This window comes from Chanodichthys erythropterus, chromosome 19, assembly GCF_024489055.1.
Source record: "Chanodichthys erythropterus isolate Z2021 chromosome 19, ASM2448905v1, whole genome shotgun sequence".
NCBI classification, from domain to species: domain Eukaryota; kingdom Metazoa; phylum Chordata; class Actinopteri; order Cypriniformes; family Xenocyprididae; genus Chanodichthys; species Chanodichthys erythropterus.
Window position 1 is genome coordinate 5948522 of NC_090239.1, and position 23423 is coordinate 5971944.

Here is a 23423-nt window from a genome sequence, read left to right on the forward strand (position 1 = left end):
TTTCTCTCTTTTTTTGTGAAAAGCAAAGCTGAATAAATATGACCAAAAACCTCCAACATTCATTTACAGATAATCCAAAGGCTGCATTTTATTCTGCCTTCCTTTATCCTCTCTTGTTTTGAGTATGAAATCAAGGCAAACTAAAAAGTTCAAAAAGAAAAAGGTCAAAAAGAACCACTACAAAATAATATAATGAAATCTTGTAAAAGAAAACACACATCTATGTTTGTTTCAAAGCAAAGAAAAGAAAGGGGGAAAAAAAACAAAAAACATTAGTGTTTGTTTTCAGTGGTGGTGCTGGATGTTACGTCTGATTGGCTCTCTGATCTTTCTCCAAATATCCCTGCGAGGGTTTTGAAGCGAGGCCCCCACTCGTTGAGGTAATCATAGTCCTCCTCCGTTTCCCCCTTCAAAGACTCTATAGAGCTTAGACTCTCCGCCACCGAGCCCTCGCCCTCGTAGGCGTATGTGGCCAGCGAGTCGTATGGCGGAGCGGAAGTGTCACCGTCGTGCTCTTGCAGCCTCTGACTGATGAAGTTGCTGATGTCAGCGCTGTTCTGCGAGGCTACTGGCCGCCGTGGACACAAACCCAACTCTGGCTTAACATCTCGGCGAAACAGGTTTTCCTTGATGACTTTGGGGTTGCGGAGGGTGCCCATGTCGAAGGCGTGCGTGTCCTCCTCGCCGCCTCCTTCATCATCGTAATGGATGACGTTGTCACGGATGTCCTCTTTAGACGTCATGAGAGTCTCTTTTTTCTTCTGCCGCCGAACCCCCACGTAGAGTACCACGATCACTGCGGGAAACAGAAATTAAATTTATCACCATTTTTTTTCACATCAACAAGGATGCTATCAGAATGTGCAGCTAAAACAAGGTCTCTAAGGCTACGTTCACACTGCAAGCGTTTATGCTAAATTCTGATTTTTGCTCAGATCTGATTTATTTTTTTTTTATTTTTTTGTATAGCCAAAATCAGATTTCCAGTGTGAACAGATCATGGTTCTGAACTGACCTGTATGCACAAAAGAACGATACAAATGGGGATGCCAGGTTTTTACCACTCAATTGCTTCTCAAAACTAGTTCAAAACTAGCCCAATTGCGTTCTGTGGGGTATCCCGGTAAAAAATCCCAGTTAAATACTACGGTTGCTTCAACCCATGGAGTTGCAAAACAACTCGCAGCAACAGTGAAAAAGTAACCCAAAAGACCATTTGCAAAGTAAGTTACTGTTGCTATGTCCAAAAAGCCATGCCGATCTCTCGCCACACATACAATACAAACAAAGAGGACACTGGTTATTTTTGATATGAAAAGTCTCAAATTTCAAATGTTGTCATTTTTAAAGAAATTTAAACAATGAATACCATTTTGTGGCTCTTTAATGTGTTGTGACAGATCGCTGTAGCGCCCCAGTTCAAGTGGCTCGTGAACTGATCATCTCTTCCTACTAGTTAATTTATAGCATCAAATAAACATGAATGAAAAACATAAGGAATGTTATTTCGCGGAAAGACCATTTTTCAAGTTCCACATATATTAATCTGCTAACTCCCCTGACTGCTTTGTCGGACAAAATGGCGGCATTATGATTGGTTAGATCGTCTGTCAATCAAACTCCTGGCGAAGGGTCAATTCTGCGGGAAAATCGCAGATTTGGCAACACACACAGCACGCTGTCATACAGAAGTAAACACAGAGGGCATTAAAGTAAGCAATTACGCGTTATAGTGTGATCTGCTGTGGAAGCAATATGGAAAATAAAGACTGATGTGACAAAAGAGCTGAGATTTTATGATAACAAAGCTCAAACTTTTATGATACAAGCCTTCATGTTTTGCTAATAGAGAAATGAGTTTTGATATCACTGCCCTCCTTACTGACTACCTTTCGCAACTGTCTTGATAACATTGGGTATATAAAAGTACGAACGCTGATTTCGAGTGATGTAAAAACGGATTTAGTATCACATATGGAAGTGGCCCAAATCCGAAATGAAAAGATCAGATTCCATGTGGTGTAATGTTCACACTGTCATGGGGAAAACCGATATGAGTCACATGTGGGCAAATAAATCAGATTTTATGCACTTTTTATACATAAATACAAAAAAATATATATACAGATACACTTTTATACATATATATATATATATATATATTTTTTTTTTTATAAATATAGATAAACATTTTATAAATACATAAAGTTTTTATACACTTTTAAAATTGAGTTTTCTCTTCCTGGAACTAAAATAGGAAAAATATGTCAACAGGATTTCAGCAACTCCTTCTGGGAGCGATTTTCTGTATATTTCTATCTGTGGCATAGATTCAACAAGGTGCAGGAAACGCCTTGTTCCTCAGAGACTTTGGTCCATATTGACATGATAGCATCACGCAGCTGCTGCAGATTTGTCTGTCATTCTCCTCTGACCTCTGGCATCAACAAGGCATTTTCACCCATAGAACTGGCACTCAATGGATATTTTTCCTTTTTCGGAGCATTCTCTGTAAACCCTAGAGATGGTTATGGGTGAAAATCACACTAGATCAACAGTTCCTGAAATATTCAGAGCAGCCTGTCTGGCACCAACAACCATAGTCTGTTATATCACCTTTCTTCCCAATTCTGATGCTGAACGTCAGTAGATTGTCTTGACCATGTCTACATGCACTGGGTTACATGTCATGTGATTGGCTAATTAGATATTTGCGTTAATAGGCAGTTAAGCATGTGTACCTAATAAAGTGGCTGGTGTGTGGAGTCAATGTGTAATATTTTATTATTTTCTCTGAATTTGAATAATGAAAATCATTATCACATGACTTAAGGTCATATTAACAACATTTCAGTAAAATGTTTTGTGGGCAAAAAGGCTTATTGACTATTGACATAGCAAAATCTTTTGTGTAAAATTCCCATTCACATGGATTCCTATCGAAATGACTCGAGTGGTAAATGTGACTGCATCTTTAAAAAAATATGCACAAAACAGTTAATACAATCTGAAAACAATGATAGCATACATTTTAGTTATTTTAGTTAACTATTATATTATTATATTATATTTTCAGGCTAGTCAAGCCAATATGCATGTGACAGGGGAAAAAAAGAGACAGTTAGCTCGTAATAATTAGAATGCGGGTCTTCTGTTCCTATAGCCACCGTATTGAGTGTTGTGATTTCTCCCATTCATTTTTCTACGGGTGACTCAAATTGTCCTCATTATGCTGTCTGTACAATCAGAGAGTGAGGCAGGCAGAAAAACGACAGAGGCCAGTGGAAACACTCTTCCTCATTCAATCAAGGCGACAACCCCCTCATTTGTCAGAGTTTTTCATGATTGGCAAACAGCTCCTGACTGCAGTCATCATTTAGACGTGGAATGAAAGCTGCAGCAGTAATGTGTGCCCTCCATCTGATGGACTCTCTCACCCATCGTGTGTGACTATTTCAGAACCCCATCTTCTTGCTTTGTCATTCATTTTATATTGACTGGCCACAGAAGATCCTCAACGAACAATAGACAGATCGCTGTATAGACACCTCAGTTGATCATGCGAGTGAACGTGATCATGCCTTTCTCTTTAATGCTAGTTACTAATCATGTATGAACATCTGAAAGTATGTTGAAAGATACAGTATAACTTACTGAAACATATGATATCTCATGCAATCGCTCAATCAGTGTTTTGATGGTGAAAAGACGTCAATAAAAGAGCTTGTAAACAATGTCAAATAGCATTACATTTACCTCAGGCAAGTCATTCAGTGGCCACAGCTTGTTAGTTCGCTAGAGAAATGAACTCTTTCGCTAAATATGTGCACTATATTTGCATATATATTCATTATACTTTACTTGTTAGTGATGTCTTGATTATTTAATGTATGTTTAAATAAATCTGTCATGAAAATGACAGCAACTGTGTAATTGATTATATTTCAACAACGAATTGGAGTAAAGACATCATTTTATAATTTGATTTTAAAGTTAATGCAAAAACTGCCTCATGTTTGCATAGGCTACGCTTTGTTATTTGAGTGTTGAACAAAATAGCAATTGAATTTAATAGTTTGGGCTATTTTAATATTATGAATTTAATATTATAGTAAGGGCTCTCAATATAGTTCACAGCATTAGCAGAGATATTTTTTATCCTTAAGAAACCTTTAATTAATTGATTTCATTTAAAGACCGAGACACAATTTGTTCAGTAAACCAGTTAAATGAAGAAAAAAAAAAAAAAACGCGACTTCAAAACCGAGGTACGTACTGAACTGTCAGTTTTGCGTACTGTTACTCCTGAATGGATATAGATAGATAGATAGATAGATAGATAGATAGATAGATAGATAGATAGATAGATAGATAGATAGATAGATAGATAGATAGATAGATAGATAGATAGATAGATAGATAGATTTAATTTACTATGTGGCCTTAGAATGCAGTAGCTCACTATGATTTGGAACAGAGCCATGATGAACACATACATACTGTGTCTCACACTGTGCTTGCCTGTAATGGAGATGTGGAGAGGTTGTAGGTTCAGGAAATTTCTAAGTACATAAGTTAACACCTGTACTATGTTTATTAGTATGCATCAAATTAGAGGAAACTGCTATAAAACAAACAACAAGGTTGTTATTATATAGTCTAACAGTCTACATCAGTGTCTGTGAGATGACAGTGCCCCCAAGTGACATATATTTGCATTGCAGCTCTCAACCATTCAAACATGTCAGACATGTAGCCTATTTTGTGAGTCAGTGTTTGTGATTTGACTGGAATATGCAGGAGATAGGTTAGAGATTGATAAGCCCTCATCCTCGGTACGCTGATCTCTTGCTCTGTCTGCCATGACTGCATCCGTGGAGCGGGAAATGGGTCAGTCTGACAAATGAAGCGCCGATAATGGCTTATCTCCAGTGCGACAATGTGTTCTCTTTCTGTGCTGTCTGTGATCCTGGCTGGCACCCTTAGCAAGGACGCAGTGATGCTGAGAGGTGCTTGCCGGTATCTGTGAGACAGGTCAGTCTTTAGAGCTCTGCAGCAGTCTCTTAAACACAAGCTGTCACATTACAGTATGTTAAAAGATGGATTGACTGTTTTTCTCAGTGGTGTGAAGATTAGCCTAGTGAAATGACTCAAGGTCATTCTACAACTGGAAGTGGTGTATATACAGCGAGAACAATTAAATGGATAGTCCAGAGAAAAAAATAAATAAAATTCTGTCATCTTTTACTCAACCTCATGTAGCTCAAAACCTGTGTGCATTTATTTATTTATTTATTTATTTTTCCTGCAGAAGACAAAAGAAGATATTTTGAAAAACTTTGGTAACCAAATCGCATCTGATTTCTATGGAAGCCCGTTTCCGCCACTAAAAAAAAAAAAAAAAAAAAAGCCACAAAAAAAAAAAAAAAAAAAAAAAAGCCACTAAAAAAAAAAAAAAAAAACATTAATTGCGACTTTTTATCTCAGAATTGCGAGTTATAAAGTCAGAATTCTGAGATATAAAGTCGCAATTGCGTGATAAAAAGTCAGAATTCTGAGATATAAAGTCGCAATTGCGTGATAAAAAGTCAGAATTCTGAGATATAAAGTCGCAATTGCGTGATAAAAAGTCAGAATTCTGAGATATAAAGTCGCAATTGCGAGTTATAAAGTCAGAATTCTGAGATATAAAGTCGCAATTGCGTGATAAAAAGTCAGAATTCTGAGATATAAAGTCGCAATTGCGAGTTATAAAGTCAGAATTCTGAGATATAAAGTCGCAATTGCGTGATAAAAAGTCAGAATTCTGAGATATAAAGTCGCAATTGCGTGATAAAAAGTCAGAATTCTGAGATATAAAGTCGCAATTGCGTGATAAAAAGTCAGAATTCTGACTTTTTTTCTCGCAATTAACTGATGGTCAGTATCTCTGTCTGTAACAGCGCATCCAACGATAGACGTGCTGCAGTGAAGTCTGAAGCTGTTGGATGTATTAAAATGTGCCACTTCAGCTTTGTCTGATTTATTGCGCCTCCGCCACAGCTGATTCTTCTTCTTCTTATGATTATTATGATATTGTTATTATCGTGTAAAATTCATTAGTGTATCCATTCTGTTAAAAACAACTTTTATTGTCCAAATACCTCGACTGTAATTTGCAGAATTGCATGATTCTATTTCTACCCTTGAGTTGCAAAGTTAATGAAACATGATAGGTATTGGTTGTTTTAGTATTAAGCCCACTAGATGGCAGTAAAAGCTGTTTTTTCTCCTTGAAACGCTGTGTACAAGGTTACCGTGGAAACATTCTATATGCATATTCCTGCGTAATGCATATGTCCGGAGACTAATCTATATGTGTCTCCTCCAGTAAATTCAATATTTCTTTATTGGTAAATCGGCGCTAGAAATAATCCTTTATGATGTCCTCTATTTAATGTATAATAATAACAAAGCAGTAATCCTGATGGTCAGTCGCAATGAAAGGAAACGCAAGCAAAGTAAGAACTGTGAGAAATAACGTTTCACAGTAGTGAGAAAAAGTCAGAATTCTGAGATATAAAGTCGCAATTGCGAGAAATAAAGTCAGAATTCTGACTTTATATCACGCAATTGCGACTTTATATCTCAGAATTCTGACTTTATAACTCGCAATTGCGACTTTTTATCTCAGAATTCTGACTTTATAACTCGCAATTGCGACTTTATATCTCAGAATTCTGACTTTATAACTCGCAATTGCGACTTTATATCTCAGAATTCTGACTTTATAACTCGCAATTGCGACTTTATATCTCAGAATTCTGACTTTATAACTCGCAATTGCGACTTTATATCTCAGAATTCTGACTTTATAACTCGCAATTGCGACTTTATATCTCAGAATTCTGACTTTATATCACGCAATTGCGACTTTATATCTCAGAATTCTGACTTTTTATCACGCAATTGTGACTTTATATCTCAGAATTCTGACTTTATAACTCGCAATTCTGAGATAAAAAGTCGCAATTAAACATTTTTTTTTTTTTAGTGGCTTTTTTTTTTTTTTTAAGTGGCGTTTTTTTTTTTTTTTTTTTAGTGGCGGAAACGGGCTTCCATAGATTTCCATTGTATGGATAAAAATTACAGTAAAAGTAAACATGAACCAAAAGTATTTGGATACCAATATTCTACAAGTAAAATTATGAGAGAAGTTTCATTTTCATTTTTTATTTTTATTTTTTATCCCTTTAAAGAGGGATTTGTGAAAGGAAAGGAAAACCATTTCTGAGGTGGAGCAAGTTCTTACAAAAACAAAATTTTCCTTTTCTTTCTTTCTTTCTTTATTTTTTTGGAATACAAGCAATAAGATTTGCATTAGATTTTGATTTCATGTCAACTTTAATATGGCTAATGTCAAAAGTAACCCATCAACTCTGCAAAAGGTAAATAATGTTCTTCTAAAATGTCTCCTTCTGTTAATACAATGCATTCCAGTTTTCTTTCAACCATAATGGCTAATGCAGGAAGGCTTAAATTGTATTTGAGGTCTCAGTCTGACCCTCTTCTTTTGTGATTCAACTTAATTTGCTCTACTCTAAAAAGAGAAGAATCCAGCCTAGTGTCCTTTGTAAGTGCAATGCTGAGGGATAAACAAAGGAAATGAGTTGAAATTTGATGGAGACAGAGGAGAGAAAAACATGAATGCGAACCTGAAATAGCAGAGAAGAGAAGTATTAAAATAACGACATCTAAACAAATCAATACGTTAGAGCTCGTCAACTGTGTGGATTTTCGAGGAATTGCGTGTACTCGCTGGACTTTTGCTTCTCGTAAAAACCTAGTATTGTGCACGTTATTTTTTGACAGATATTGATATTGTGATATTCAAATGATGTGGATTTTAAAACACAGGAATTGTAAGGTAATTATTGTTTTCTTAGCCAGCAAGTATTTATTGAAGTGATTTATACCCTTGAAAGTGTTTTGTCGATGTTTTGGTTCTAATATTCCAACAGACAACCCACCCAAGTTTTTGACGGACGTGATAACATGCGTAAGGATCTATGTTTTTAGGATTTCTGGATAATTATTATGATTTTGAGTCAATGACATGATGGGTCTTTTTTTTTTTTTTTTCCTCCAAAGGCCTTAATAATAATAAAAAACAAAGATATGACATCTAAAGTATGTAAGGTAGTACAACTAGATCTCTTTTACTGAATCCAAAAGGTTTTAATTCTATTTTGTTACATATAGAGGTATTTAAAAGGTAATTCGGTTTAACCAACCAAAGGCCAATACAGCCATTTCATTTGTGATTAAAATATCTTAAAATGTGTAGAAGTCGTTGCTTTGTTATGAGAAAAAATGCCCAGAAAAATGAATTTCATTGATGTCATTTGGAGTAACCAATATATGCGGTCAATATCATGTGACAGGATGTGACATCATTCAGACACTTGCAAAGGACCACATGGTTGTGAAGCAAAGTAACTAACTCTCTCTTAACTATTTGAAAAATTCATGTTTTCACCTGATCATACACATGTCCTGAAACATCAGGTCATTCTGTACAACCGCTATAAAACATGGAAAATGTTGTAATATTTTAAAAACTTGTGCTAAATGTAACATTTGTTGTTTTGCTAGTTAGCTAGATATCAACCTAGCAATGTTTGAAAATATTGTCATTCGGTATAACCAAAAGTGTCATCCGGTAAAACCGAAATTTTGGTTAAACCGAATGAATTTTTGGTGACAAATTTTGTCCATCTTGTAAAAAATGACAAAAGCAGTGTTAATTGATTTATAAAAGCCATCCATCCATCCATCCATCCATCCATCCATCCATCCATCCATCCATCCATCCATCCATCCATCCATCCATCCATCCATCCATCAGAATATAGATGACCTCAGTTACACTTCATTATCTTCTACATCTTTGACCTTGCAGTCTGCGCTGATGACACAAATTATACCATGCAGATTGTCCACGCTCCGTTCCAGCTCACGGACAGTCTGCGCGATGTAATTTTCATGAAGTATAGGCTTAAGTGTCAGTCCAGTGGACACACACATCATTTGCGATTGAAAGGCTTCAGTGTACTGCATGCTGAGATCTGTGTCTGAGGTTCATTCGAGGACAGCCAAGTGCTAACCTCATTTTGTTGAGAACGCTCTTACTTAATGACCAGCCAGCCCACACAAATTACCATGGAAACGAGGCCATAAAAGTCTCCACTTCATTCCTCACCCCTCCACCCCAACACCCCGCACATCCCGTATGCAAATGAACTGGGTTTATAACTCCTGAGATTTCCACGTCTAGACCTCAGGGGTTAAGTTAACACAGAGAGTAATTCAGCCAGCGATCTGATGTTAATGACACTCAGAGATTTAGGGCTTTCACCATGACGTTGATGGGCGAAGACAAGGCTCATTTAAACCCTTGCTTATTCGCTTTATCAAACTATCCTCCTCCTTACCTGTCTAGAATGGCCAATATACAAGGGCTTAATTAACAAGTGTGTTTTAATTAAACCATCCCAGAGAGTTTCAGAACGGCCTATAGAGTTCATGGAGTCCAACAAGAGCCTAAAGCCAGCTGAAAGAAGTCTTCATGAAATCTAAATTAAAATATACTTTTTAAATGCACGTTCATGGACATGCTGTGAATGATTCATTAGTGAATGTTATTTCAAGTAATAAAAAAAGAATCATAATCACTTTCCTTTTTGACTGGTGTAGCAAAATTTCTCAAACTTTCCCCTCAAACAAAACTGCCTCATTCTTGCACTTTTCATGATCCAATCAATATATATATATATATATATATATATATATATATATATATATATATATATATATATATATATATATATATATATATATATATATATATATAATTTTTTTTTAATTAATAAATGCTTTCAATTTGAAATATGTCATATTACAGAAAAAAAAAAAAAAAACAATTGCAAATGTGCTTCATGACTTAGTTCAAGGTAAGTGTGAAATTTTCAAACCAATAGCGTCACAAAATAATATTGTAAAAATAATGCTGTTTTGAATACTACATTAATTAGTATATAGAGTAGTGTGTATACTGTCCACAGTATGCAGATTTTCTGTATGCATAGAATACCCAGATGACCTAGAGCAGGGGTCCCCAAACTTGTTCCTGGAGGGCCGGTGTCCTGCAGAGTTTAGCTCCAACTTGCATCAGCACGCCTTCCTGGAAGTTTCTAGTATGCTTAGCAAGACCTTAATTAGCTGCTTCAGGTGTGTATGATTAGGGTTGGAGCTAAACTCTGGAGAGACACCGGCCCTTCAGGAGCAGGAATGGTGACCCCTGACCTAGAGTACTACATTTGACCTTCCATGACTGATAAACTGGAAGAATTTATTTCTGGACTCATTATTTGATCATATAAATATTGTCAAATATTCTTTACACCAAATTGGATTCAAATTGCAAAATAATTTTCAAAATGATAACTGAATGTTATGGAAGTTTGTTTCTGCCACTGAATAAAATAAAAAAATAAAAAAATAAGGTAACTGCGACTTTTTATCTCTTTTTTTTCTCAGAATTGCATGATACAAACTCAAAGTTATAAAGTCAGAATTGTGTGATATAATCTTGCAATTGCGAGTTATAAAGTTAGAATTTCATGATATAAAGTCAGAATTGCGAGATATAAAATCACAATTGTGAGTTATAAAGTCAGAATTGCAAGATATAAACTCAATTGTGAGTTATAAACTCAGAATTGTGAGGTATAAATTCAGATTTGCGAGATATAAACTTGCAATTCTAAAAAAAAAGTCATTCAGAGTCAATGATCTCACAAAGTCAATGATTTCACAATTCTGAGAAAAGAATTTATTAGCGAGTTTGTATCTTGCAATTCTGACTTTATAACACAAAATTGTGACTTTATGTTATGCAATTCTGACTTTATAACTCGCAGTTGCGACTATATCTCACAATTCTGAGGAAAAAAAACAGTTTGAATTGTGAGATGTAAACTTGCAATTGTGAGAAAAAATGTCAGAATTGTGAGATTAAAAAAAAAATAAACAATTGCAATTATCTTTATTTATTTTTTTTTATTTCGTGGTGAAAACACGCTTCCATAGAATGCCAAATAATGTGATTCAGAAGTGCCTGTACTATGACAGACACTATCACAGTCTCTTTAGTTATCTTTCAAAATAAGATCCTGGCAGCTTTTGCTTTGCAGTATGTATTGTCACTCCATATTGAGTTGGGATTACATTCAGTATATGGTGTCTGAACAGGCAGCTCTCTGTCATATGCTCTGATGGATGGATGTTCGCTTACCCAGCAGTATGACGATGCACACCAGAATAGCGATCAGGGCTCCGGTACTGAGGCCCACAGGGAGGAAAATGGCTTCAGCACTGCATGTTAATAAAGACCCATCGATGTCACAGCCGCACACACGGATGGTGAGGGTGCTGGTACTGCTCAAAGTCTGGAGGCCACCGTCCTCAATCACCACTGGAAGGTGGTAGATCTCCTGAGACCGCCGTTTAAAGCCACCACGCAGGGCCACGACTCCGGCAGTGTTATCTGGGGAAAGACAAAAAAAAACAACAGACATTTTAAGACTTCTCTGTGCAAAATATTTTTTGGCCATTTTGGAACAGTATACAGATTCTTTAGTAAAATTAATATTTTATTTATCATTATTATTATCTATTTTTATAACATTTTATTTGTTTTATTAATATTTTTACATTCATATTTTTGTATATTTATTATATTTATAATGTTTTATAATAATATATATATATATATATATATATAATATTTATTACAAATATTTTAATATGATTTTAAATTATATATATCCTCTGAGACCCAGAAAAAAAAAAAATGAAATTTAGTATTTTTTCACGTCATTATATTGTTTAGAGCACAAACAAATGAAAAAATAACATTTTTGAAAAATTATATTTTATTCATATGTTATGCGACTAACAGGACTTATAACATTGCATGAAATGATTAATTTTTTTTAATCACCCATTAATTTTTAGGCTTCAGGATTGTTTTTAACCAAACTTTGTATAAAGATGATTCTCAACTATGTTATGAAAGATATAATGGAATTAATTGATATACCATTTTACTTTATGCAATGTGTAGGTAAAATAGTCATACATGGATTTTCCCATTCAATACAATGTATCTATACACTGAATCTAATTCGCATATTAATGTGTTCCTGGAGCAATATGTAATGAAAAAAGAAGTATAATGGGAATAATGATTGCCAACATTTCCATAATAATATCTAATAATCAATAGGAATATTGATGTATAATTTCTTTCCCTATTTTCCTGAGATGTTGATTTATAACAAACAAATTGAACATGAATCCGATTTAAATGATAATTACAAAATATTATCATATTTCCATAAGAGTGCTAATTTTCATTTTCAGTCATATTTAAAGACCAAGAAGTTGTTGTTGTCATGGCGAAACCTCTTAAAATTTGGTATCTCTGCAAAGCCCTGAATGTGCTGTTTACAACTGTGACATGTATCATGTCAGAGAAAATCACTAAAATATAATGTGCACTACAGAGGACAGAAGTCTATTCCCGGGTCCCAGGAGGACACACACACACACACACACACTGCATGGGCTCAGAAAGCAACAAGGGAAGATAACATTATCAACATTACCAATACATTTTCCTTTTTATTAAGCTTCATGTCTAAATAATACCCCCAAAACAGAAAATCACAAATTGAAATTGCTGATGAGCTAGCACACAACTATTGATTGTTTGGTGACTTTGTTAACAGCCCTAGAGCTCCGCAGGAAGCGTAATTGTGTCATTATAAAGGATTGTTATTGATTTACCGTAACCGCTGCATCCTTCATACAAATGATTTTGTGTATCACAAGGAGCTCTCTTGCATGATTTTTTATAGTGCAAAATATTCAGTGTTTAGTGTATTACGCATAGTAGTTCAACAGGGATATTACACTACAGCTGAGTTCCGAATCCCCCTCAGGTGTCTAAATAATATGCTTTTTCTCTGTGAGGAGATGGTTTGAACCTGAACATTTATCTGCAATAATTTCAGGAGGTAGAGAAGTTCTTTCACAATCTACCTTCTGATGACCTACTGTAACACTGCTGGTCGACTGAGATTTATAACTTCCTGAAGGCTACTCCATCTCTCTTCCAAACCCTTCCAACAGAATCTGACATTTTCATGTCTCTAATCAAATGATGTGGGGGGGTGATTTATCCATTTAAAATAGTTTTAGTTTTGCATTTATTTTGGGTTTCAAAACACACACCCCATTCACTACCATTATAAAGCTTGGGAAAGCCATGATATTTTTAAATATAACTCCGATTGTGTTCATCTGAAAGAAGATAGTCATATACACCTAGGATGGCTTGAGGGAGTAAATCACGGGGTAATTTTCATTTTTGGGTGAACTATCCCTTTAAGGTGAATCTGCCTCCTGAACAAACTGATTCATATCACAACAGATTCAGAGAACAGAGAGAGCATTGATTGTTGCCTCAACACTGAAAATGAAATAGTGTTTTTCACAAGAGCTTTTTCCTTATAGCAAACCCCCAGGCTCTAGCCATAAAGGTTAACAGCAATAAACAATGTAGCTGTTTGTGTTTTAGGAAATTAGTGGGATATAGTTGGTGTGTTAATGTTCAGAGAAATGACATGTTGTCAAAAGACTTTGTCAGCATCATGGTGGCTGCAAGTTGCTGGTTATGAACTCTGATTAGCCCAGCTGACCCTGTCACCGTGACTTTATGCTGACCGCATTTTCTTGACGGGTGAGCATTTTCAAGAAAATCTTGCATGTTACAGGTAGCCCCTTTTCATCTCTTTTTTTTTTCTTTTTTTCTGAACTGCCTTCAGCAGAAACTGTCACCTTGTCCCAGTAAATTACATCTTAAGTGCGTATTCATGCCTGAAGTGAGGACAGACATTCCATGAGGCCAAAAATAGTAAATGTACACTATGTGAAAGTTGTTCACCGTAGTGGAGGAATAGCACTTCAGCTGTGCCATAAGAAACAATTACATAAAGCAGTTTTATGAACTTTCCTTGAATTAAATCATTTTTAATCTAAGGATTGCAATTTCTAGGCTATAGGATAATGAGTGCAACTATATATATATATATATATTTGAGGAGGCAGTGCCTCCTCAAAAAAAAAAAAAAAAAAAGATGAGAAAATAATCCATATTATATATAAAACAACACAAATATTACAAATTATGACATTGAAAAGGGTGCAAGACACACGTATTTCTAAAGGAACACTGCCCAACAGCGACTCCCGCAGGTAAAGTTACAACAGGAGTCATGCCTCCCTTTTCACTCATAGAAAACCATAGGAAATCATCAGACCCCCGGCGTGCGGTGGGTTTTGTGGGGGGTAATTGAGAATGAATGGGGGAAAGCCACGTGAGAGGAGGCAATGTCTCCATCGTGCTATGATTGGATGCAATTGGTTAAGATTGGATATGATTGGTTTGTGCGATGAATCCCACCTCTTGTTGACGTGAGCATTCTGTGCGTCAGTTTGACTGAACAAATAATGGTGTCAACGGCAAGACTAATAGAGAATACGAACCGACGTCACGCCTCGTTGCATGCCGGAGCGGCGCCGCCATTTTGACAGGATCGCCCTCTATTACTCGTACTGAAATTAATATGGATTCTTGCTTACTTTTTGTTTTGTTTCTGCCATTAAGTGGAACGTTAACATTTTTAATGGTATCGTTTGCAGGGAATAGAAGCTATTTTATCGCGTCGCATGATTATTTTATTTTATTTATTTTTTTTTTTTTTCACTGAAGTTTTATAGAATTTCGTTTACAGTGTTGATCTGTTTACCGTGTCGCACGCTGGACGCTCACCACTGCTTCAGCCATCTTATGAATATTCAAATAAATCTATGTGATCAACACACTGAGAAAAGTCGATTCATTTTTTTGTTGGAAAAATTTAAATGATGCTTAACCGAGCATACTGAGTGGGCCTACAACTGTTGTCATTGAAATCCAACTTTTCCACGATCACAGATGAGGAGAATCAGAGATTATGGGTCAAATTCAGCGGACAGACGGACACAAACACAATGTATTTTATTTTAACAAATGACAACCACACTAAGCAATTTCATACCTTTATAAAACCGTTATGAAGAAAATGTATAAAATGCTTGCATTTTAAGTGATACTGAAAGTTTATATTTTGGTCTCATCCGTTTTTCTGCATGTGCTTTATTTGTAAATAGAATTTGGTCTCTAATATCAGTCTAAGTGCATTAAGCCTTTTCTTGAGAGGTCACGTTTTTATAAACGTGTTGCGTTCATATTTTGGGCTCATTTGCGTATCTCCACGCAGTATGCTTTAATGAATATGTACAGAATTGTTGGTCACATGAAGCGTTTGTTAAGCATTTGAATATCCCCGTCAAGTTCTGCTAATTCACGAGCGCAGTGAGAGTCAGACTTGCAAAGGTAATATTAATTATTAAACCAAACGAAATCAAAACGTTCAAAAACACTTAGCAATGCCATTCTTTTATTGAGTGATAAGCAGTGGGTTTAATCAGTGCCATTAATAATAGATTTGCCATCCGGCGTCTCCTCGACCTGCTTCCCTTGGTGTTTTTACACGTAGAAAAGGCGAAAAAACGTTTTTCACTGTCTTGTTTTCTCTCAGAACGATGATCTGAGTTACTATCACAATTATCGATGCAGCATTAATGACATACAATGGTGACATTTTTCACAATCATGACAGAAAACAAATTACTGCACTAAACTCAATAACGGAAAGGCTGCGCAATCCTGTCAAGATGGCGAATAAACAAAGAAGTTACCCAGAACTCAATGCGGCGTGACGTCAGATTCATATTCTTTATTAAAAAGTAAGTAAACAGATCAGCCAGTTAGATTTCACTGCTGTATCAAGTCAAAAACAAACTTGAAATTGACTGCTGGTTTTTTTTTTTGTTTTAGTGCAATCAGCTTGGTAAATTAAAAATACAATTTGTGTCTGTGACAGACAGTGTTTACGGAGCATGACTGATGATCCAACAGAGCCTAAATTGACCATTAAAAAGAAAAACATCAATACACAAATAAAATATACTGTTTAAATTATTAGTGTCTTTAGTTATTATCTTGGAATGAATATAGAAATGCTTAAAACACTAACTTGATGAGATTGAGATTTGAGTTTTGATAAATAGAACATTACATTGTAAAATTACAAAATAGAATTGTATTTGGTTTCTTTTCTTTTTTTTCTTTTTTGATGTAATGTATGGTGACTGGGAGGGGACATGTTCGGATCATTTAGTTTTGTAGTGGGCACAACATATAAAAACGTAATAATATGTCGTGACCACAAGATATTAATTCGTGGGAACGTGATAACTCATGGCCACGAGATCATTTTGTCGAGGTAATGACATCCTTCTGTCGTGCCCACGCAATGTAAAGTCGTGGCCTCAAGATCATATGGTGAGGGAACTATATATTTTTCTTGTGGCCATGACTTCATTATGTTGAGGAAACGACATCTATTTCTCATGGCCACGAGTTAAATGTGTAAACAACCTGCGTGACCATTACAACCTGGAACTATCAAAAATGGATGAGACTAATAATATTTATTTTTAATTTAGAAATTATTATATTAACATAGTGCATATTGTATTGCGTGCTGTTACTTAGACAGCATTCAAATGAAGTTTATCAATAAATGTTTAAACGTTGTACATTTTAATCCCATCCAAGTTTTCTTTCTCATTCACTTATCGTTTATTTTTTATTTAATATTTTTATATTATTATTAGTTACATATGTATATTTATTTGCTTTATTTTCCCATTCATTTCCCATATTTCTTTATCTAATTAATATTCTGTACTTTATGTTACTGAAAGTTTGTATCCTGTAGGTTTAATACTGTAAATGCCCGATCATGCCAATAAAGTGTTGACTTTATGATTGTATTTCGGTAGCCTATTTCTGACGACAGTAGTTTAAATTAGCGTCTGTTTTCACTTGTAGCCCCTCGTGCCTGTGACAGCATTCGAATTAATTCAGAGTTTAAGTTTAAAGAATGTGTTACTATTTTAGAATATTTTGTTCATTATTTGTATATGACCTATGGAAGCTTTATTTATGATTTTATTTTATTTCTGTAGATGCATGGGAATTACAGGGAGTTAATTTACGGGAATATATATATATATATATATTCCACCCTTATTTTTCATTCTTAATTAAAAATAAATATTATCATGGTCTTATCCATTTGTGATAGTTCCAGGTTACTATGGTCACGCAGGTTGTTTACACATTTAACTTGTGGCCATAAGAAATAGATGTCATTCCCTCTCACATATGATCTCGAAGCCACGACTTTACATCACATGGCAACAACATGTCGTTACCTCGACAAAATGATCTCGTGGCCATGAGTTATCACGTTCCCACGAATTAATATCTTGTGGCTACGACATATTATTACATTCCCACGAGTTTATATGTTGTGGCCATGGCAAAACTAAATGAACTGATCATGTCCCCTCCCAGTCACCGTAGTAAAGTAATGTTCATTTAACAAGGAGGATGTGTCAATGTTAAGAGTAATGCACATGAATTTACATTTGACTCATAAATAAATAAAAAATGTGCCTCCTCATTTCAGAACACCACTGCACGCCACTGATATATACATATATATTACACACACACACACACACATATATAGTTTCTTTTTCACAGGCTGTAGACGTGAAGACAATACCTCCAATTATTCTGCAAAATCAAGGTGTTATCATGCTATGCCTTCGTTTTGAATAAGCGACCTCTAGCGGCTAAAATTTACATATTGTGCCTTTAACAATTTAATTATGTATTCAGTCATTTATTTAAATATTGTAACACTTTTTTAATGATTTAATTTTGAATAATTTGGCCCTCCATACACTTCCAAACAGATCTGTTGACAAGGGAATTACAGACAGACTCACTCCCAAAGTCTCTGATGGTGAAGTTTTTGGTCTTCACTCCCTCTTGAGGGGATTTGAAGGAAAATCGTTGTCCAGCTTGAGGGAGATCCTGGTCAGTTGCACTGATGACCTGAACCACCTAGGTGAAACAAAGTTAATCAAAAGATTATTGATCAGGGTTTAAAAATTTATCCTAAACGATTTCTGATAGCACATTTTATCACTGCTGGACACCCAGAATGTGGCAAAAATGCAAAACCTAAAGTAATCATTGCGTAACTTATCTTGTAATGGTTCATCTCTTGTTTAAAGTCATCATGAAATCAAAATGGACACTTTTCGTTTTTATTAAATGATTTATCTAATGATTTATCCATCATTATTACAATTTTTTTGTTAAAAAAAAAAAAAAAAAAAAAAAAAAAAAAAATTCCCCTCCCTCTTTCAGCAACATCTCTTCTCTGATGGGGTGTTTACTGGCATGAGGGCGGGACAACCTGTCACTAACATGAGATCGACCAATTGGAAACCACAACCATCCAACAACACAATCAATTCCCCATGGACAAAATCAAGTCCCGCCCTACAACTCCCGACCTGGTTTTACTCAGATATATGTTACAATAGGGAAGAAAAGACTATCACAACTTCTGTTTCATGCCGACTTTAAATATTTTATGGTGAATATTAATGTTTATGAAACTTCCTAATGATTTATGAAGGTTATTAGTGAACACAGACACATAAACTCTTAGACAATTATAGTGAACTTGCATTGGACAAAAATATACATTATTAAACATACACAACAATATTAAAATTGAAATTAATATCTTCAGGTCTTTATGGACAAACTATAGTAATAATTAAACATCTGAAACCATGGAGATGTTTTAAAAGACAGAGGATGTAGAAAACTCATTTGTCAGTATCTGTTTGGTCTTAATTAATGGAGCTATATATATATATATATATATATATATATATATATATATATATACAGCCACTTAATATATGCTTTATAAGAAAAACAACCCACTTTGCAGTGCTTTATGCATATGAATCAATTAAACTCAACATTAAATAAAGCATAATAAAAAAAAAAAAAAAAAAAAAAAAAGTGTTTTAACAACTACTCCTGTGATTTTTCTTTTCAATTCTGCACCTAAAACCAATTAGTCTGCTTTCACATCCAGTGATCATGATACACTGTGCATTAACATCGCAAGCAGATCGATCTTCCATAGCTAACAGACATCCGTACCGCCCACCCTCCCACTGGCATCACCTATTGTAGGGCTGTCACAAGCACCACAGGTGCATGCTGGGTAGGACAATTAGCACTGCACTAATTCATCACTTACCCAACAGGCTCTTTGTGTCCAATGTATCAATCAAACCACACAGTTCTGGCCAGAAGTGTGAGGATTTCTAATATTTAATATTATTATATATTTTTATTATATATATTTTTTGGTGAGGTAGGAATGTGGAAATAAAATAAAATAAAATTAAATTCAATAATAAAATAAAGTAAATGTCCATGTTTATATGGGAAAAATTATGATTTTTATTCTGTACAAACTGTATATTCTATCCCCTAACCCTAAACCATACCCATCAAAGAAAACTTTGTGCACATTTACATTTTTGGAAAAAAAAAGAAAAAAAAGAAATAAATAAATAATATGGTTTATAAGCTGTTTTCCTCATGGGGACAAAACATGTCTCCCACAAGGTCAACAATTTCTGGTATCAGCATCATTGTGGGGTCATAATGTAGGGAATACCTGAACCACACACACCCATGCACATACCCACACATACTGTACCTGGCTAAAACAGGGAATACACTGCACTTTCTGGATTTAATGAGAGTGTCAGAGTCTGGAGTCTGTCATACATCATCTTAAATGGCTCATTAGACCAGAATTGGTTTTCGACATGCAAACATACACACATGCACACACAACCATTTAAATGCACTCACCTGACCGACTTTGGCGCTCTCACACACAAAGGTCTCGTAAGGCATGGCCAGCTCTGGTGGAAACTCATTAATGTCCAGCACGTGAACTGTGACGGCCACTCTACTGGTCAGCACTGGGTTATCTACACAAACAACATAAACATACGATATTATGACAAACAGCTCCCTGTGTACTTTGCTTTATTGATTACATACATTACAATGCACAAGTTTACAGTCGTTCTTAAGTTATGGGAACATTCTGGTCCTAGGATGATTTTTTTTTTTCTTAGGATTATTTTTTTTCCTGGTCTTTAGGATGAAACAAAATCATATAAGTTTTAACTGAAAAAATAAGTATTGGATAATGAAAATTTGGGTAAGATTTTTCAGTAATTTTTTATTTTATTTTTTTTTAAAGCAAAGATGCATTAAATTGATCAAAAGTGACAGTAAAGACATTTATAATGTTACAATTTCAAATAAAAGTTTCAAATGTTTCTATTTCAAATAAATGATGTTCTTGTACACATTCTATTCATTCAATAATCCTAAAAAAATCCACAAAAGCAGCACAACTTTTTTTTTTTTTTTTGAGCAGCAAATCAGCATATTAGGATGACTTCTCAAGGATCATATGATACTGAAGACTGAAATTTAGCTTTGCATCACATGAATAAATTACATTTTAAAACATATTCAAGAGTCATTTTAAATTGTAATAACATTTCATAACATTACTGTTTTTACTGTATTTTTTATCAAATTAATGCAGCCTTAGTGAGCAAAAAAAAAAAAAAGAGGCTTCTTTGAAAAACATTTAAAAAAAATCGAACCAAACTCAAACTTTTGAACCGTAGTGCAGTTTGAAGAAGTTACTTTTTTAAAGATTTTAAGTAGTCAAGTACCCAAATACACTTTAAAACTGTTTAATAGGTATGATGGATTCAGAACTGCTTTGTATTTGGAATTGGATCAGCCATCACATTAATAACTCCACACTTCCTTTACTAAAATCATAGATAGCCTGCGTATCACATGAGCTTTCTATTGAAGAACTAATGATTTGAAAGTTATGTTCTAAACCACACCACTATACTGCCACCATGTGGTTTTACAATGAAAACTTTAAAAGGGGCTTTAAATATTATTCATAAGTTGTCCATAATTATCTATTCTATTCTATTCTATTCTATTCTATTCTATTCTATTCTATTCTATTCTATTCTATTCTATTCTATTCTATTCTATATACTGAATTTACTTAAGATGGACAATGACACTATTTTCTTTAAGAGCTGTTATCACTGTAAAGCTGCTTTGACACAATCTGCATTGAAAAAAGCACTATATAAATAAAGGTGACTTGACTATTCTAGTAGAACTACACAAAAATAGCTTTCATTATTTTTAATTGTATAGCATGGTTAAGAAAATAACGCAGAAGGTAATCCAAGAACTTTCTAGCTGACACACAAGGTCGCTGTTGTCATCTCTGGCACAGCTGTTGATTTTCTAACCCGTCTTGCTGATATTGTTTGAATTCTGCTTGAGCATGCAGTGTGGAGGTGAACATCAGTGCGGAATAAACTTTTATAGATCAGATCCGTGAGATGGGCTCAGCATGTCTGAGGAGAAGGTGAGAAGGCTTAGAACGAGGGATCTGAACTCATCCCTCCCAGGGGTCCCGTATAAAGCCAAGACCTGTGGGCGACCTTGATGAAGATGAGCAATCTTCCTGGAGAGAAAGTGAGAGAGTGTGTGTGTGTGTGTGTGTGTGTGTGTGTGCAGCTGTTTGTTACTTTAGCTTCAGGGACTCCAGGGTGTCTGATGTCCAGTAAAGAAAAAAAAAAATTACTGTTGCTACAATTTATCTGAGATCTGACACATCATCATTCTCCAGGCCCTGTGCTTCTGTCCCAAATGTCCTGCAGCAGATTACTTTTTTTTTTGTAGCCAAAGCTGAAGTTTTGAAAGAGTTTTGAGAAACTACATGTTAAATGCAACATTTGAACCCACATAAGCCAATTTAATATGTTCATATATGGCAACACATTATACATTTCTAACATGAACTTTTAGAAATTTCAGTTTGTCATTATATGAAACGTAACAGATGAGTAATCAATTTACATTCAAATTATCTTAAAAATGATTTAATAATTCAGGTTGTTACCCAAACTACTGATGATGGTGGTGATGACCTTTAACCCATAATTCTATATGACCGGCCTCTTTAAATGTCCGTGTATATGTGTGTTTAAATTAAAAAGTTCAACATGCTGATGAAAATGTTGAAGTTATAGGCTTAATGCTGAACGTCACATGAACAAACAGGTCTCATATGCTTATCGGAAAAAAAAGTGTTAACAGCTGTATGAACTGACAAAAATGTATATGGTTATGCTAATATTTTAGGCATCTTAAATAAATCATATTTAAATAAATAATATCTCTATATTTAATGAAGCACATACAAAAAACAAAACAAACACAAAAAAAAAAAAAAAAAACCTGAACCGACGTAATAAGTAATGCTAAAGGAGGTTAATATGAACATAAAACAATATACATTAATTATGTTAATGTTAATAATGATATATATTATAAACTGTTGCCTAATGCTAATATAATTCATTTTCTAACATTTTGCAACAAATTTTGATATAAAACATCCTTAAAGCCTAGAGAGTTTTTTTAATTACAACACAGATCTAAGTCTAGTAAACTATGGCTTAACCTTCAATGACTGCTTTTACCAGTAGATGGCGCTGTTGAATAAGAGTGAAATCATTTCGCTGCACTTCAGACAGAATAACAGTAAATGTGCCTTTGTGATGTTTTTGTCGTTTGTCTGCTGTGGGAGGCACAGTGATACACATCAATAGTTACTGTTTGCCTGGCTTCAAACAAATGAAACTGCTCTGATCACATATTTAAAAGGTGCCTTTAATTTAGATCAAAACAATTTTGCTTTGCAGGTTTGACTGGCTGTTTGTGTACATTAGCTTATGAGAGCACCACTTTCCTTTTCATTAAATTTAGATTGTGGCCTCGTTTACAGCTGGTATTGTACGACGTGTAAACAGGGCAAACAATTCTGTCTGCTGAAACACATTTTATAAAACATATTTGTTCTAACTGTAGTGTAAAAAGTTTTTTTCTTCAGCTAGCTGACTAATCACAGAAGAGATTATGTAAATCAGAGGTATCCATGTGTTTGGAATGGCATGTTTGGAAACTGTGTGCTGACTCATGCTTCCCTCAGCATTTTCATATTTAGTACGAAATGATTCAGAGACTCCAGAACATCTGGAATTCCACCTGGTGTGACATTAACACTCCTAAAAAGCTCAGGAGAGAGGAAGATAAAACAAGAATCTGCAATATATTCTAGACT

At 34.8% G+C, this 23423-nt stretch overlaps 1 protein-coding gene across 1 annotated transcript in view; it reads right to left on the minus strand.

Moving 5' to 3' along the window:
• Nucleotides 1–272: 272 nt before the first annotated feature.
• The window catches only part of cdh12b (cadherin 12b), a 111551-nt gene continuing 88400 nt past the window's right edge, over nt 273–23423 (minus strand). The window contains exons 8-11 of the mRNA XM_067368772.1: nt 20045–20166; nt 18076–18193; nt 11336–11587; nt 273–796 (exon numbers count right to left, since the gene is read on the minus strand). Coding sequence (XP_067224873.1) covers nt 273–796; nt 11336–11587; nt 18076–18193; nt 20045–20166 — 1016 coding nt within the window. The remainder of the gene's footprint in view (nt 797–11335; nt 11588–18075; nt 18194–20044; nt 20167–23423) is intronic.